The sequence below is a fragment of the Agelaius phoeniceus genome, chromosome 21 (assembly GCF_051311805.1).
Source record: "Agelaius phoeniceus isolate bAgePho1 chromosome 21, bAgePho1.hap1, whole genome shotgun sequence".
NCBI classification, from domain to species: Eukaryota; Metazoa; Chordata; class Aves; order Passeriformes; family Icteridae; genus Agelaius; species Agelaius phoeniceus.
The window spans coordinates 7,127,665-7,143,965 of NC_135285.1; the positions used below are offsets into that span (position 1 = coordinate 7,127,665).

The window sequence follows — 16,301 nt, forward strand, 5'->3', positions numbered from 1 at the left end:
CCAGCCCCAGATCCTCTGGGTGCCCCTCACACTCACAGGACCCTCTCCAGCCCCAAATCCTCTGGGTGCCCCTCACACTCACAGGACCCTCTCCAGCCCCAGATCCTCTGGGTGCCCCTCACACTCACAGGACCCTCTCCAGCCCCAAATCCTCTGGGTGCCCCTCACACTCACAGGACCCTCTCCAGCCCCAAATCCTCTGGGTGCCCCTCACACTCACAGGACCCTCTCCAGCCCCAAATCCTCTGGGTGCCCCTCACACTCACAGGACCCTCTCCAGCCCCAGATCCTCTGGGTGCCCCTCACACTCACAGGACCCTCTCCAGCCCCAAATCCTCTGGGTGCCCCTCACACTCACAGGACCCTCTCCAGCCCCAAATCCTCGGGGTGCCCCTCACACTCACAGGACCCTCTCCAGCCCCAAATCCTCTGGGTGCCCCTCACACTCACAGGACCCTCTCCAGCCCCAAATCCTCTGGGTGCCCCTCACACTCACAGGACCCTCTCCAGCCGCTCCCTGTCCCCCTGAGGGAGCTCCTCCTCAGCGCCGCCCCCGCGCTGCCGGCGGCGCCCTGCAGGTGGCGCTGCGCGGCGGGGCCGGGCCGGCACGGGAGGAGGGGGAGGAGGAGGAGGCAGCGAGTGCCCGGATCGGCCGCAGCCGCCGCCGCCGCCCCGCGCAATCCGCCGCCATCCGCCGCGCCCCGCGCCCATCGTCCCTCCGCACCCGGCTCCGCAGGCACCCCCGGCTCCCCGCCACCACCACAGGTGGGTATCGGGGGCCGGCGGCGGCGGCGGCCGCGGATATTCGGGGCGGTGAGTGGGGCCGGGGGGGAGGAGGAAGGGGAGGGAGAGGGAAGGTGGGACGAGGCAGCGCTAAAATGGAGCCGGAGCCAGCGGCTGCGGCACCCCGCGGCCTCCCGGCTCGGGCGGGTCCCCCGGGCGGGTTGGGGGGAGTCTCGCCCCGGTTTCTCGCTGCTGTACCGCCGGTGTTTATTGTGCGAACCGCCCCCCTTCTCCCTGCGGGGACCGGGCCGCCGCGGGGCCTGGCCGGGCCCATCCCCGGTGGCGCTGGCGGGGCCGCCCGGCTCGGGGCCCCTTGTCCGGGCTGCGGCCCCGGGGCCGAGCCGCCCCCGCCCCGCTGCGCTGCCCGGAGGGTGCAGCCAGGCCGGGGGGCTCCCCGCCGCAAAGGCAGGTTGTTTTTTTTCGTCGTCTGGAGTGTGACACAAAGATATTTTTGTCGCGCCGTGTGTGTGTGTGTGTGTCTCAGCAAAACAAGGGGGGGGTGGCATCCAGAAGGCTCGGCCGGTTTGTTATTGTGCGGGAGCTACAAAAGGGCCGCTGAGGCCGAAATGCGGCTGGGGCGGGGGGGACTGAGGATGGAGTTTGTGCGCTGGGCGAGCTCGTTTGGTAGGTTTGGAAAGATGTTTTAGGGCCTTTTTTTTTTTTCTTTTTTTTTTTTTTTTTTTTGTTCAAGGAGTTTCTAATTTTTGTGTGGGAGCAGCTGTGCTGCAAGCTGGGGAAATCCTAATGCGGGTCCTGGGACACGTGCTGAGCATCTTCTCCAGGGGGTGGTTTTAGTGTGTTGGTTGTGAATTTAGAGGGTTTTTTCTTTACAAACCCCCCCCTCCCCGATCTCTAAAGTCAAAGCTGCCATAAGGGGTTTGAATGAGCTGGAAATTGTGGGGTTTGTTAGGAAAGTTGTTTTGTTTGTCTTCTGGATGTGCAAAGGATGAGATACACATTGAGTATCTACTCATCAGATAAATGTTCATTTATTGATGTTGCTGGTGTTTGGGGTTATAAGGTACAATAAACATCAACGTTTAGGGATTTAGTAGTTTTGTTTCTTTCTAGGAACAGGTATAAAGTGTAAGCACACTGCAGTGTCTACATCATCTCCTAGGGAGGAAGGCATCCCACCCCTTCTAGCACCGAATCCAGGTTTATATAGTGGAAGTTTTGGGTTTGTTAAGCCTTATCTTACAGAATCACTTGACACCTCCACTGGAATGGGCTCTTCCATGATGGATAAATGGCTGGTCCCTGTTTTGGAGAGCCCAAGTTTGGAGAATCAACTCCTGATGAGTAGGTTTCTCAGATATAAACTGGCCAGGACATTACTTTTGTACTTGCCTTTTCCATGTTCAGTGGTCACTGAGATAGTGAAACCCCAGTGTTCCAAAAACTCGTGCTCTGAGACAGAGACTGGGAGTAAAGTCACCTGGAAGAGGTAGGGAAGGTAAGGCCATATTCTGAAAGTGGAATTTAAAGAGAGGATGGAAAGTGATGTTTTCAGGCTGATTTCTGACTGGAAATATGAAATACTTCCATGCATTTTTCACTCCCAGTGAAGCATTGTAAATGAGCCTGGGTTTTATCAGGAGCTCATCTGTGGTCCATGAGATCTTTGTGGGTTCATCATGGGTGATGCTGTTTCTTTTGGGTCTCTGGCTTAAGAAGCTTTTTCTAGTTAGCAGAATATTTTGAGGTTACAGTAAACAATCCATAATGTTTTTCTTGTTAAAATTTAAAAGTTCAGATAAAAATAAATACTCAGAAAAATTGCAGATACTGTTTGGAGTTGCTGCTTTGTTGGCTTTGCAAGCCAGTGTGAGTACATCTGCTGTTAGCTGTTTCTTGATTTTGTGCTTAATTTTGAGTACAAGTTCATTACTTTTTTTTTGTTCATTAGTCTGGTATGCTTTTCTGCTTGGTTGAGTAAACTAGGTATCACACATTTGAGGATGCTTTCAGCAGTCTTCACTGTTAAGAAAACAAATTTTTACATGATTTGACAGATACCTTAAAAAAAAAGAGAGAAATTAAACCACGTGTTTGGTATGGGTTTCCAAATTTGTCTTTATATAGTGCCTTGGTGCCTTGTTTTTTCTAAATTCGGAGATTTTTTCTTTGCTCTTACAGTACATTTTTTTGGATGCACTCTGAGCTTTTTTTCTTTTTTCTGTGTGTGCATGAGAGCTTAAAAGGGCAGTTCAGCCAGCTGGCTGAAACTGGAAAAGTGAGTAAATAGTCCATAAAGATGCTGGAAGGGACACAGAGGGTTTAAAAGTATTTTTGTTTCAGTAAGTGAGTAATATTCCTAAATATTTTGTATTAAAGTTATTTCACTTTATAGTGACATCTTAATAAAACCTTTTAATAAAGCTTTGTGTAAAGCCTGACTTCAAAGGCTGATTTCTTTATTTATTGAAGGTAGAGGCTGTGTTTGTGTGAGTGCCTGGGTGATGGCACAGGACAGACAGACAGCCCTCAGTGCCCGTGTGTGGCCTCCTCCAGCTGGAGTCACACCTGAGGTGTGGCTGAGGAGAACAGGGAGCTTGAGCTGTGCTCCGCAGGTGTGAGATGATCCAGGTCAGAATTACCTGCCTGTTCAAGAGTGCTTCTTGCTCAAGGCCTTCATTGTGCTTACCTGAGTAATTGAGAGTATTTAAGAGCAAGTCAGCCTAGGTTTAAATGCTGAAAATAATAGTAAACCTTTTGGTTTTGTGTTTTGTTTTTTTTTTTTTTTTTTTTTTTTGGTTTGGTTTTTTTTTTTTCATTTATGATGGTAGTCTACAAAGAAATTTTGCTCTTGCGGTGTTTCCACTTAAAATTGTGTATTTTCATATTGGAAAACATGAAAGTTCAGGAATAAAAGCAGTATGAGCAGGAGGAACTTAGTGATACAGATTGGTAACTTTAGGAGAGAGTTTCTTCCAAGGGCTGGACCTCTCTGGTTCCCTGTTTCTTTTTACTACATTCCTCATTTATTCTGCAACTTGGCACTGAGCTGTTGTCTCAGTATCAGACTTTGCTCTTAAGCTGATCCTGCCTTGTTAAGTGGGTTTTGTTTTTCGTGTGTCACTGACTCATTCTCCTAATTGGTGGATAATTTCACAGCTCCTTATCACTAATTTCTCATTTGAAGCAGAAGAAATAGAAGGATGCTTCTGTCAAGTATCAGACAATGAGGTGAGGGCACAGAGAACAGGTAAAGGCTGGGGAGCTGCAGCTCTCCCCATCACAGAACAGCCTTTTCTAACTTCTGAAATTAAGTGACTTTGTTACCACCTCTGAGGGTGGGTTTTGCACACATCTGGGTTGGTTAAAGAGTTTTTCCTTCCCTCAAAAGGATAAAACGGGGCTAAAGCAGGACATTGCATTATATCCAGCCTCACTGAAACATTTACTGGGCTCATGTTCTATTAGTAAGTTGTACTAGAATTCAGGATGTTCCCTGCCTGCACGTGTACTTCTTGTGCAAAAGTAACAGAGCAGTTGGAGCTTATGAGCTGTTTATTTCAGAGCAAAGCTGTTCAGATACTGATCTGTAGAGCTGTTAAATCCTGATCGGTTTTTTTTATCTGGGAGCATTTGGACAATAACCGAAGTGGACCGGAGGCTGCTTTAGTGGCCCGTGTTGTTCTGTAATGGCCTGTGGGCTGGTCGGTTGTGAAGCTGCTTGTGCTGCCATGCTGTGGGGTGAGTGAGGACCAAAGGTGCTAAAAGGTGTATATGCAGCTCTGCAGGGGCTTATTTAACTTGCAGCCAAAATACAATGGCTGTGGTTTGATTCCAACACACTTAAATTTTCAGGAGAGTGTTGGTAGGCTGAGAAGGTGATAAGGGGTGGAAGTGGGGGGTGGGCTCACTGTTGCATCTTTGGGAGACTGCAGGTGTTAATTTGTGGGGGACTGATGAAAAGTCGTACCTTGGGTGAAAGGGAAGAGACAATGACCAGGTTTGAAACGGGCAGCTGAGCCAGGCTTAGTGTGAAGAACTACAGGAAAAATAACTGGGAGTAAAGCGAGGACTTGATAACAACCTCTAGGATCTGGTCAAGAGGCCCACTCTGTTGGACTGTAGTATCTCAGATGTCTGCCAGGCTTCAGTCAGCTGTTGGGAGCACCCTCAACAGCCTTCGGATTTCAGGTGGGTAGCACTTAAGAGGAGTAAACTACGGAGTATTTGTGCTGTTAACACCCTTACTGAAGAGGTTCGGTGGAGGAATCCTTCCCAGGTAGCCACTGAGACCTTTAGATGGGAATTGTAGTGATGGTGCTCCAAGGAGTGAATAGAGACAGATTTGAAGAGCTTGCACTGGGACTTTGCCTCCCCCAGGCACTTATTGTGTGGGAATATAGTGATTTTTTTGGAAGAGTTCTGCTGCGGGGTGAGTTCTTCAGCTCTTCCTACCTGTATGTGGGCTGGGAGGCTGCACAAAAGCCTCGAGTGATCTTGTTCAGCGTTTGGAGTGGGCTGTGAAGCAGGCAGGGGAGTAGGGACATGTTCAAGAGGTGCTCCTTCTTTGGCTACAATAATAACTCTGGTTTTATCTTTTATTGAAACAACCAAGCTTCAAGAACCGTCATTCAGAACCAGATTCATGTGATCTTGAGTGTTATTACGGTGTTAATGTTCTGCATCTGAGCTTGGTGTTGCCTCTAATGACGCCTGTGATCCTGTTGCAGTGTAAGCAGTGTATGGGGTTGCTCATGTAGGAGGTGTTTGCAGCATTCCCCATCCCAGCATGCAAGGACCTGCTCCTCCCAGAACTTCTCTGGAGCAGGGCTTCGTGCTGCTGCTGGCCCCACAGCGTCAGGCAGGCAGTGTGATTCAGAGGGTGCTTTTCAGCCCCACAAAGTGGGAGATGAAGGCTCTGTTTCTTGCTCTGCCACTTAGCAGAGCTGCAGAGTTCTGCCGTGTCGTTTTCCTATCTGGAAAATAGAAGTGATGACGCTTACACACCTTGTCAGTTATGCACTGCAAATATCTATGTAAATGAAAGCATCTGTGAAATGTTTTCACTTCCTGTCTGGCTCGGAGTAGTCCAGATGTCCTGGGCATAGTCCGAGTTGCTTAGCTCTCCAGAAAACCTAAAGATGTCTAAAGCTTCTCTCTTCAGAGTACTGAATCACAGCACATACAAGGTGCTTTCTTACCACTTTGTACCTGTGTCCCTTTCCCATCACGTTTCTCTTAATATCCTTGGCACTCATTTGTGGTGCAAATGGCTCCCATGAATAGGCTTCCTGTAAGGAGAATTGCTGTGCAATGCTGCATTGCCTTAGTGCTCTTCAGACTGGGGAACCTGGAGGAAGACTTCCTTGGAAGCTTCAGCCTCTGCAGTGTTTATGAACTGCAGGCTTGTCCGGGCTGCTTGTCATCTTATTAATGGCTTGAACCAGCTGCCTCAGTCTTGGTGGCTGTGGGAATTGGGAGAAATCTGATAGAGAAAGAGCTGTTCAGCTCTTGCCAGGGCAGCTTTGTACCCTGCAGCATGTGCCTGCCAGGGGAGCTCCCAGCAGAGCCTTGGGGAGCAGCAAGGCCAGAGGGATGTGATCAGCAGGGGTGGAAAGGAACCTCTCCCTTGCTTGTGCAGTCAGGGATTGATATTTGCTGCCTGCTGATCAATAGCGTTGGGTTTTCTCTCTTCATAAAGAAAACCTTCTGTGCATAACCTGAGTGGGAGCTCAGGCCCTGAAGTCAGCAGACAACCTGAGAGAGAGGCGTTGCCAAAGTCCAGATTTTGTTGTGAGGCTCATCAGGCACAGGGTAAACATCCACATCCCCATCCCAATGTGATCCTTCCTGAGACTGCAGAGAAAACAGAGCAGCTTACTCAACAGCTGATGGCATTTGTGTGGAAAGAGCTGTTTCTGTTCCTGAAAAAAGGACTGTTAACCCAAAGGACTGCCAGCTTTGCTCTGATTTCATCTTTTGGAGCTGTGACATCTCTGCTTTTCTCTCTGCTTGGTGGCAATAAAATTTCTGTTCACTGCTAAGAGATGGAGTAAGTTGCTGAGCTTGGGACCTGGTGAAGGAATTGTGAAATTCTTGACAGAGGAGCATTCTCCAGTGGCCAGTGGTGGCCTTGGAGGGGTAGTGCTCTTCAAGATAAGCTACTTGCAGCACAGGTGTTTCACCTATGCTGCTCTTGCTATGTCTCACCTGGTTATATGGGTATCATGGCTGGGATGACTTTTAAAGGTCTGTGTAGGCAGAAGTATCAGGACCGAGGGACTTTCACAACCCTTACATGCAGTGGTGTTTATTTTTAGTGAGGGAAGAGTCTTTGCTTCCACCTATCAGACCTAAGGTGTTGTGCAGTGCCTGAGAACAGTTTGTGCTTGTGTGGGTGCGTCCTGCCCTTGTGGGCTCCTCAGGAGCAGTAGGCAGGACTGGGTGCACTTTCCGTGCCAATGGACAGCCTTTTCCACTGGAAGGGAGTGTTCTGGGCACGGCAGGTGCTGCTGCAGTGCATTTCCTTCTTGTCTGACATTTTCTCTGGGCTTTGGGTGGCTGAAGCAGACACCTGAGTTCTGGGACTTCTTCCTGTCTACAGTCTTAGTTGAATAAACTGTTCCTCTGACTTGGGCTGATAGTGCCAGTCCTGTTACCCATCAGGAGATCCCCACCAGCTACTCACAGTCTGTTATTGTTGCTCAGGTACCTAAATGCCCAATTTACCTTACAGTTCAGCTGAATGTTGCCAGGAGCTTTCTGAACAAGTTTTGCCAACAGAGCATTATGCCAGTATTTCTTGTGTATTTGAATTTAAATTGCTTGCTCCTGATCAGCCTCTCTGTTTGGTGTTGAGGGAGCAGGATGTTGTCTGTGTGTTCCTTCTGGACACAGATCTTAGCAGGGCAGAGTGGAAGGCAGAATCTATGTTGGAGGCTGGGATTTGTGTGTTGCAACTCTGACCCTTGGTTGTAGGGGAGCCAGAGTGAAAGTACAGCTCTTCAGGGTACAGGTTTGCACTTGAATGTGAGCCTTGTTGGGCAGGCAGCTCGTGCAGATCACGAGGTTGCTTCCCTTTCCTCTTGTACCAGAGGGGTTGGGATCTGGATCTCTTGAGGCCACAGGTGATCCTTGTTGAACTGAGCTGTTTGTCCTCCCTGGGTTTTGCCTCTGAAATATGTAACAACAAAGACACAAGCTCTTTTACTTCAGTTTGTGCTGAGCCTTGTCTCCTTTAACATCTTTTGGGCCTGGATTGAGAGGATAAGGAGTGTAATGTTGGTAGCTGGTGCCTCCAGGTTATTCCACATGAGACACCTTCCTGCTTCCCTGCAGGTTATGAAAGCCTTGCAGCACTTCCTCTTGGGTTGGAGATAGAGTCATACCTTCCTGACAAGCTGGCACCAGTGGGTCAGTTCCTTCTCTACAGCATGGTGGGGCAGATGGGTGAAACTGGCTGTTTCTTTGGTGGGCTGTTGTAAACAGACACTCCTTTCAAGGAAAGAATTATCTGCACACCTTGGGTTTTCTGTTGCTTGAAAAAGTGGGGGAGTTTCATGAGCACAGGATCTCATAAGTACTTTCTGTGGGCTGTGGACCAGCCTTCTGACTGGGTTTTTTTTGCTCTGTGCCATAGTGTTGCATACTCAGGATGAACTATTTCTTTGTCTGCATCCTCAATTACTGGAGGTCAGGGCTCCTTTCCAGGGTGTGGTATTGTCTGTCCAGAAAGGACCACAGAACTCATTAATGTTTTTGTGTAAATACAATTGAGCTATTCTCCAGACTCCAGTCTTCTTTATCTGTTTTACAGTAAGTTACAATTCCAGCCTCTCTGGCTGCCTTTGCCTTGCCTGCCTTCCCAGCACTAGTAAAGCTGTTTAGCAGAGAGGTGAAGCTTCTGTATTTTAAGGCCAAACCTGACATTGCAAAGACCTGTTTTCTCTAGAATGTGCAGTGAGTCACTGACAGTAGTTGTGATTCCCAACCTGTTGGCACATTCAGAAGAGGGGGCAGCAGGTGAGCTCGGTGAAGGCAGAACTGAGAAAATTAGGTCAGGTCATCAGACAGGACATGCCCTTTTTGTCTCCCTTCCCTTTTGTCAGGTTTTACCACTGTCTGTAGAGCTCCACAGTGTGGAGTTAGGATAGATCTACTGTCCAGAAGACTCTGCCTCTCCTCTTCATAGTCCTGCTCCATGTTTCAAATCCTGGGAGGCTTGACTTCAGTGTCTGAGGATGGGGCTGGACAGCAGGGAAGTGCTCTGGCAGACAGCTTCCAGCAGTATTGCTTGGCTAACAGCATAACCTCTGCAACAAATCATGGCAGATATGATCCTGGTCTCCCATTCCCTGAGCCAAGGTTCGTGGGAGATGGAGAGAAGCTGGAATTGTGCAGGATTAAAAGAACTGGTACCACCAAATACGCCTATTGAGCTAAGCAAGGAGGGTCCCTCTTGTGAATCAGGAGCTCAGTGATGGAGGTTTGTTATCTCTTCTCTGCACTGCAGACTCCTGACTTGCTTCTCCCTGTCTGGCAGGATTTGGTGCAGTTTTCTGGCACTATGTTTGGTGTTACATCCAGATCTTGGCAGGGCCTTTTTCAGGTGTACCAGCAAATCTTGGCATCTCCCTCTGGAAGTGATGCAGTAGAATGAGAGCAAGAGGTTTTTTTGTGCCTTAGACTCTTGCTACAGCCTCTGCCTGCTGCACAGCTCTTCTGCATTGATCCCATTGACTTTGTACTTGGATGCTGATATTCTCCTGTTGCTCCCTGCCTTACTAAGCAATTTCTGCTGGGAACTGAGTGCTCATCTGGTCCCTTCCTTGCTAGGCTCTTGATCCCTGCATGGCCCTGACAGGGCTTTTGCAGGATATAAGTGCATCTGACAGCAAGTCCTGGGCAGGTGATGGCAGTGTCTCACCAGAGCCCTCCCAAGGGCAGCCAGTGGTGTCTTTCATTGCTGAGGCAGGTGCTGAGTGTTTCACAAATAGGTGGTTCTTAGTGGGACACATTCCAGAGGTAGTGGTATCTTTATGTTGACAGATAAATGTTCAGCTGTGGAAGTACAAGTAAAATTGACCTGTGTGTGTATTTAAAGAAGAGTGAATATCATTAATCTCCTCTAAAACTATACTGTGTTTTTGAAAAGGTTTCACATTGCTGGTAACATTAGGAACCACAATGTATTTCAGTTTAACCTAACTCCAGACACTTTTCTCTTCTGAAAGTACTGTTTAGCTTTTCCAACCTGTGGGTTTCTGAACAATTTGTAGAAAATTGCGTCAGAAATTTTCCTGCTTGTGAAGAAAACCTTTTCCCTGTTAATCTCCATTCTGTTGCTTTTTGTGTTGGTGACTGCTGCTGTGAAGTGAGCAAGGAGTGAAGATCTGCAGTAGTCAGGACTGTGCTCGGTGTAGAGCTCAGTGGTGTGTGAGTAGCTGAAATGTTTCCTTCTAGTATGTGTGTTACCTTTCATAAATCTGTTTGCCCTGCTCAGCTAAGGCTGGCTGACTTCCAGATACTCAAGCTCCATTGAAGTCTTGTGAATAAAACACCAGCAGCCCAGCCTCCTGCATACATAGATTTGCAAAGAGCTTTGCAGACAATCCTGTTTGTCAGGAGTCCCTCTGTTTGGCTGTGTTTTCAGCTCAGGGGTTTCCAGTTCTTACCAGTGCCAGTAACTCAAAGTTTTCACCTTTTTTTGCAGGACAGGCTGTAGCTCCAAGACTTGCATGCTCGTGAGTCTAATGTCTCAAAGACATTAAAATGTCACTGTTGCTTTCTGGATTAGAATTTCCCCCTTTAAAAGGCAGTTAGGGTCAATACCCAGAAATGAGATCCAGGGTAGTATGATGTGGACATGACTATGCCTGGGCACTGGAGCTTTCTGCCTAAGTGCTTCAGTGCAGTTGTTTGTATCCTGGGATCTCTAATGGAACTGGTCATACTGCAGGATTTTATGATTCCTCAGACATTCAGTGTTTTGCTGTTTGGTGCTGTCCCTGGATATAGTAGGAAAATGAGAAGAGCTACCCTCCATGCTGAAACTGATAGCAAGCCTTCCCCCACAGACCTCTATAAACCCAGAGAGAAACCTTGCAGAAATGCTGGTGATTGATTTTTTACAATTTCTCTGTAACAGGGGATATTGCTTTCTTCAGGGTCAGCTGTTGGGCACGGGAACCCTGAGCACAGGTCAGAGGCTCTGCCAAGGCTGTCAGTTTTCACTTGTCAGCATCAGCATGTGCCTTCTAGTTCCAGCTCTACTAATAATGAGTATGCAGGCTGGCAGTTCAGTTCTAAATGAACCACGATTTTTATCAGAAATGGCTTTGCTCTTCAAGACTGGAAGGTCTTTGTGATCCCTGCCTGGATTCCCTGCTTGACTGTGTGATGGGAAGATAGTGCAGTGTTGTGCCAGCCTTGGAAGGCTCTGTGGCCTCTTTGAAGTGCTGTGGGTGAGCTGGGTGCTGAGTGATCTCTCTGGCTGATAACACCTTTGGAGTAGCTGGGATCTGCAGGAGGGACAGGCAGCAAGGTCCTGCCAGTCCAACAGCTCTGACCCAGCTCAGTGCTGCTGCAGCTTCTGCACAGTGACTATGGAAATTGCTTCACCTCTCCATGGTCTCCTTTTTCCCTTTGGAGCACACACATAACACATGAACAAAGCTGTGTTTCACGTCTTCAGAGCATTGAAGGAGTTGGAAGTAAATTTCATTTATCCAGACAGCAGTTTGTCTGTCCCAGGAAGTTTGACAAGGGGCTTTATCTCACATGTCCCCAGCTTCTCTGTTGTGCAGTGGTTGTTTATTCTTAATCCTTTTAATGATAGAAGATGTAATCAAGAGGCAGCTGAGACCTGGTTACATAACTGTTGTCAGGGTTTCTCTTTGGCACCATTGCCCTGTGTGCTGTTTGCACACTGACTTTCAGGAACTCATGGCTTTTCTATTAACCAGATAACTCCTGAATCTGATCTGGGTAGGTGGTTTGTTGTTGTTGGGTTATTTTTAAACACCTTCTAATTTTGTCTGGTTTGAGCTTTCTAAACTTCAGAGTAGATTTTACTGCTTTTATTGTGAGGTTGGTACAGGGTTGTCATGGTGTGGATAGGCCCTGAGCCAGGCTCCCACTGCAGGGCTCAATAATACCTGTAAAAGCAGGTGGTTGTGCTCTTGCCAGCACAGCACCCTCTGCTCTTTGTTCTGCTCTGGGGCTCCCCACAGCTCTGCCCCTTCAAAAAGCTCATTGTTCTCAGTCCAACTTGTGCTTTCCTGCCAAGTGTATGCTAATCAGTGTGTTTTCTCCCTCTCTTTTATGTCTGTCCTACTAATAAAATACAGTGCAAATGGGTAAGTGAGGGAGGAGCTGTTGTTTTCTTTGGCACATAGTGGCCATCTGAGCAAAGATGAACCAGACTGGAGCCAAAGATCTGTTTGCTGCTCTGCAGGAAGAGGTGCCTCAAGACTGCCAGCCAGCCCTGTTGCCCCCACAAAGCCTTTGTGCTGCAGCCCCGTGTGATGGTCCAGCAGAAATGCTGGGAGGGGCTTCTGGGGACCCTGGTGTTTTTCCTGAGCACCCTGTGGATGCTGTTGTTGAGTGACAGAAAACACTTTTATTTCTCTCTCCCTGACCACCTAGCACAGTCTATAGCTTCTTCCTCCTGATAGACGTGGTTTAAATCCTGCAGTGCAGGAACAAATGCTGTGTAGTGCCAGGCTTATTGGTCAGACACCTGCCCCAGCAGCAGCCTTTAGATGGGCTTTACTGGGCCAGTTGCAGTTGGCACTGCATTCCCAGTCTGGCTCTGTCCAGCATGTTCACAGTTTGTGCTTTAATTTGTATATAATGTGTGATGGACTAAGCCTCTTACCTGCAAATCATATTTGATAAGGCATTGCTGATGGGAGTTGTAGCCTTGGTCAGATACAGTTTCTTTCAGAAAGAGTGATTGCTGTCTCTGTTGGAAAAGGCTTTCAGCTGGGTGAGTTTCAGAAAGTGTGAGGTGTGGGAAGATCAGAGATATGTGTATGTGTGTATATATATACACACACACACACATGTATATAGTGTTTTGTTACTCCCAACACCGAGTTGAAACCCTAGAATGGTTTCATTTTACCCTAACAGATGGTGAAATGAAACTGCCAGCAGTTTTGGGCTTGAAGTAGAGGCTTTACAACAAAAAATCTGGAAATCTAAATTATGTGAGAAAAGGTTAGATGAAGCTCCTAGATTTGAGAAAATTTAGAACAGAATGATGCTTTAAAAAAATGTAAGATAGGTCCATTGAAAGTAAGCAAAGTGTCTTTTCTGACATAAAAGTTGATGTACAGTGTGAGCACTACATCTTTCAACTTTATCCCAGGCTCCAAGAGCCAAAAAGTCAAAGTAAGGGGACTGCCTGAATGATGGGTGTTACTCACAGCATGTTGTGCCAGCAGAGCTCAGATTGAAAAATTAACAAACCACATCCATTACAGAAAGTACATTTCAAGCTAAAAATTATGTTCAAGATGCCAGCAACAGAGGAATATAATTTTTTGGTAATGTGTTTGGAGAATTCATGGTAGAACAGTTGAACTCACTGGCTCAAGAATCTGAATCTGATACAGTTGAGCAGTTTTTTTCTGACTCCATAACTCTCTTTCATGGCCAGCTGATGAGAAAAGGGGATTTGGAGAAATGGTTCTGTTGTCTTCCAGTGATGCTGTCAAAGCATTAATTGCTGGTATAACTGTGGCCAGTGTGGAACCATAATCTAAACATTACAAACCCAGTGCTTCAGGGGAAATGCAATGATAAATTCCAGTGTGGTGTAAGATACAAAGATACAATGCTTTTCTGGCATTTGTGTTTAGCTGTTTATTGTCAGCATTACTCTTTTAAAGCAAGGACTAGTTGACCTCCCCCCTCTCTTGTGTTCTCATACTTTAAGAACCTCACTTCTTTCAGCACTAGAGTGGCAGAAAAAAGATGCAATGAGAAGTGTATTCCTGCAGTTCTTTTCATTCAGTTTGTGAATCTTAAAGCCCAAAAGCTTCTTGTGACTAAAGAGGAGGGAGTTAAAACTTGTATCTTGGTGTGTGTGTGCTCACTTGTATGTTCAGTTCTTGCTGTTGTGTGTGTGTTCTGTGTTTTGCTTGTGCATGGCTGAACAATCCATCTGATGGGGTTTTCCTGTTCTCTTCCATTCAAAGGCAGATCGGGAGCGGCGCAGAGAAATTTCCTTACTAGATGACATTTCATCGCAATGTCCGATCGTTTGGGGCAAATAACCAAGGGAAAGGATGGGAAAAGCAAGTACTCGACTCTCAGCCTGTTTGATAAGTATAAAGGAAAGTCAATAGAAGCTATCAGAACTACAGGTAAGAAACAGAAAGCTCCTTTTGATGTCTTCAGCAGTATTGTTGCAGAGCTCATTTAGGTTGTTGACCCTGTCGGACGTGGCTGCGTTGCATTGTTGGTGCAGGTGTCAAAGCCTGTGTTTCATTAGGATCTAGAGGAACGTCTCCATGGCTGTTTTATTGTGGAGACATAGAGGAATTACACAGGACAGATGGGGGCTCTTGGCCGTTCATTTAGCCTTCTGCAGAGTGGGCAGGTAGCAAACTTGAGTGGAGGCCTTACCAGGGCCTTAGGCTGTGCCAGGGCAGGGCACCTGAGCTGACTGAAGTGTCTTAAGCTGGTCAGACCTAGTGTGAGGTGAGAGTCAAGGGCTGAGGGCCACTGGCAAAGAACCTGAGTTGGTTTTGCAGTGGAAATATGACCAAAAGTAGATAAAAAAATGGGTGGTTCAAAAAAATGACCTTGCCTGGACTGGCTTTGGATTTGGTGTGAGAATAGAAAACAAAAAATAAAATACTTTCTTAATAAATGTGGTTTGGTAGATAGAGCTGGAAAATGGAGACCTCAGGATTCCTGGGTTAGGTGACCTGTTTGTCTGCTAAAAGGTGGACTTGGGTGGCCATTACCCCAAGCTGTAAAAAGGTGGTGCTGCTTCTCCTTGGTGAAATGAAAGAGCTACCTGTGTAAATCCTCCTGAAAGGCTCTTGTGAGCACTTTGTTGGGGAAAATGATTTTTCTCCCTCCCACTGTAGGAGCTGTTTGCCAGCTGCTACAACAGACGGCTGCATCTGTGGTCCTGTGGGAAACAACCTGTGTGTTGACATAGCAGCAGCACTTCTGCTGGGGCTGTGCCCAGCCACAGCTTCCTAATTAAGGTTACTTATCTAGCAGGATACAGCCCTCTGACCTGCTGCTGTTCCTTTCTCACCAGTTATTCCTAGACATGGCTTACAGAGTCTTGGGAAAGTTGCTGCTGCCCGGCGCATGCCACCTCCTGCAAATTTGCCTAGCTTGAAGTCTGAGAACAAAGGCAACGACCCCAACATCATTATAGTACCCAAGGACGGTACAGGATGGGCAAACAAGCAGGATCAGCCAGACCAAAAGAGGTGGGTAGAGTGAATCTTTGAGTTTTGGCAGGCAGCAGTGGTTGTGCACTGCTCTGCTTGGTGTCAGACCTTACAGGGATCAGTTCTCTGTTGTCTGTGCCAATGTAGAATTGTTTTCCTGCCTTCCTCCCCTCTGGTCTCACCTCTGCTGTCTGTGCTCAGTTCCAGTGCGACGGCTGCACAGCTGCAGGAGTCGCTGCCGCAGCAGGGTTTGCAGAAATCTGTCTCCAATTTACAGAAACCGACACAGTCAATCAGTCAGGAGGTAGGTGCCAGCAGTCTCTGACTGCCACCCTGCTTCCCCTGTCCCCAGGCAGCTTGAGGACTTTAATTGCCTGTGTTGCCTTGCTCTTAAGAAAAAGCTCCTGTATAATCAGTTATTGTGGAAGTGACTCTCTTGTGTCCAAGCTGCTGCGCACCAGCAGCGTTGTGCTGCAGTTACAGAAGTAAAATACACAGAACTGTATTTCTCAAATGTGTGCAGTGTAAATCTAGTTGCAGTGTAGGAAAAAATGGCTGGAATGTGGGATGGCTGGTTAGCACTTCTAAACTATTCTACTTTGGTTGTAATTCAAACAATGCTTGGTGACAACAGATCCTGCTCTTGCTCCCAGCCTGATGAGACTTGATGGGAAGAGATCTGGTCATGTGGGAGAAGAAGCCAGTGTTAGGACCTGAAAAAGCTACTGGCAACTAAGAAGTGTCCCAGAGAGTGCAAGGACCTGACCCCCTGTGTGTTGTAGATTCACACTTCTGGTTTAAAAAAAAATTCCCAGCCCTTGAGCTTCAGGGAAATCAGGACATAAGTCATGTTTTGAAGAGGAGAAGAGTGGTTAATGCACGAGAAAGTAGGGAAGCCTTCAAGCTGAGGTGTAGCATGGGACAAATCTGGAAGATTGATAACATTTAGGAAAATGCAGCAGAACAAAAGGAAAGCTTAATGAGAGTACAAGTTGAGGAAATAGTTGGTGAAAATGGGCAGAGGAGACATTAGGGCAGAGCAGAGGATTTTTATTGTAGCATTGTAGTACACTGGGGTGGGGAACAGCTGACTGTAGTCCCAGCTTGAAGCTGTGGAGACCTGTGGTATGTGGGTGA

At 47.4% G+C, this 16,301-nt stretch overlaps 1 protein-coding gene across 6 annotated transcripts in view; it reads left to right on the forward strand.

Annotated features, from left to right (window-relative positions):
* The first annotated feature begins 604 nt into the window (after positions 1–604).
* PRRC2B (proline rich coiled-coil 2B) overlaps positions 605–16,301 on the forward strand; it is a 46,628-nt gene continuing 30,931 nt past the window's right edge. For 2 of the 6 annotated variants that reach the window (XM_054646590.2, XM_054646589.2), the window contains exons 1-4: positions 606–813; positions 13,947–14,114; positions 15,026–15,203; positions 15,366–15,468. In XM_054646590.2, the coding sequence (XP_054502565.2) occupies positions 14,000–14,114; positions 15,026–15,203; positions 15,366–15,468 (396 nt within the window). In that variant the 5' untranslated portion in view covers positions 606–813; positions 13,947–13,999. Of the gene's footprint in view, positions 814–13,946; positions 14,115–15,025; positions 15,204–15,365; positions 15,469–16,301 lie in introns of all 6 variants that reach the window. The other 4 variants (XM_054646586.2, XM_054646587.2, XM_054646588.2 and 1 more) reach the window with 4 other exon arrangements.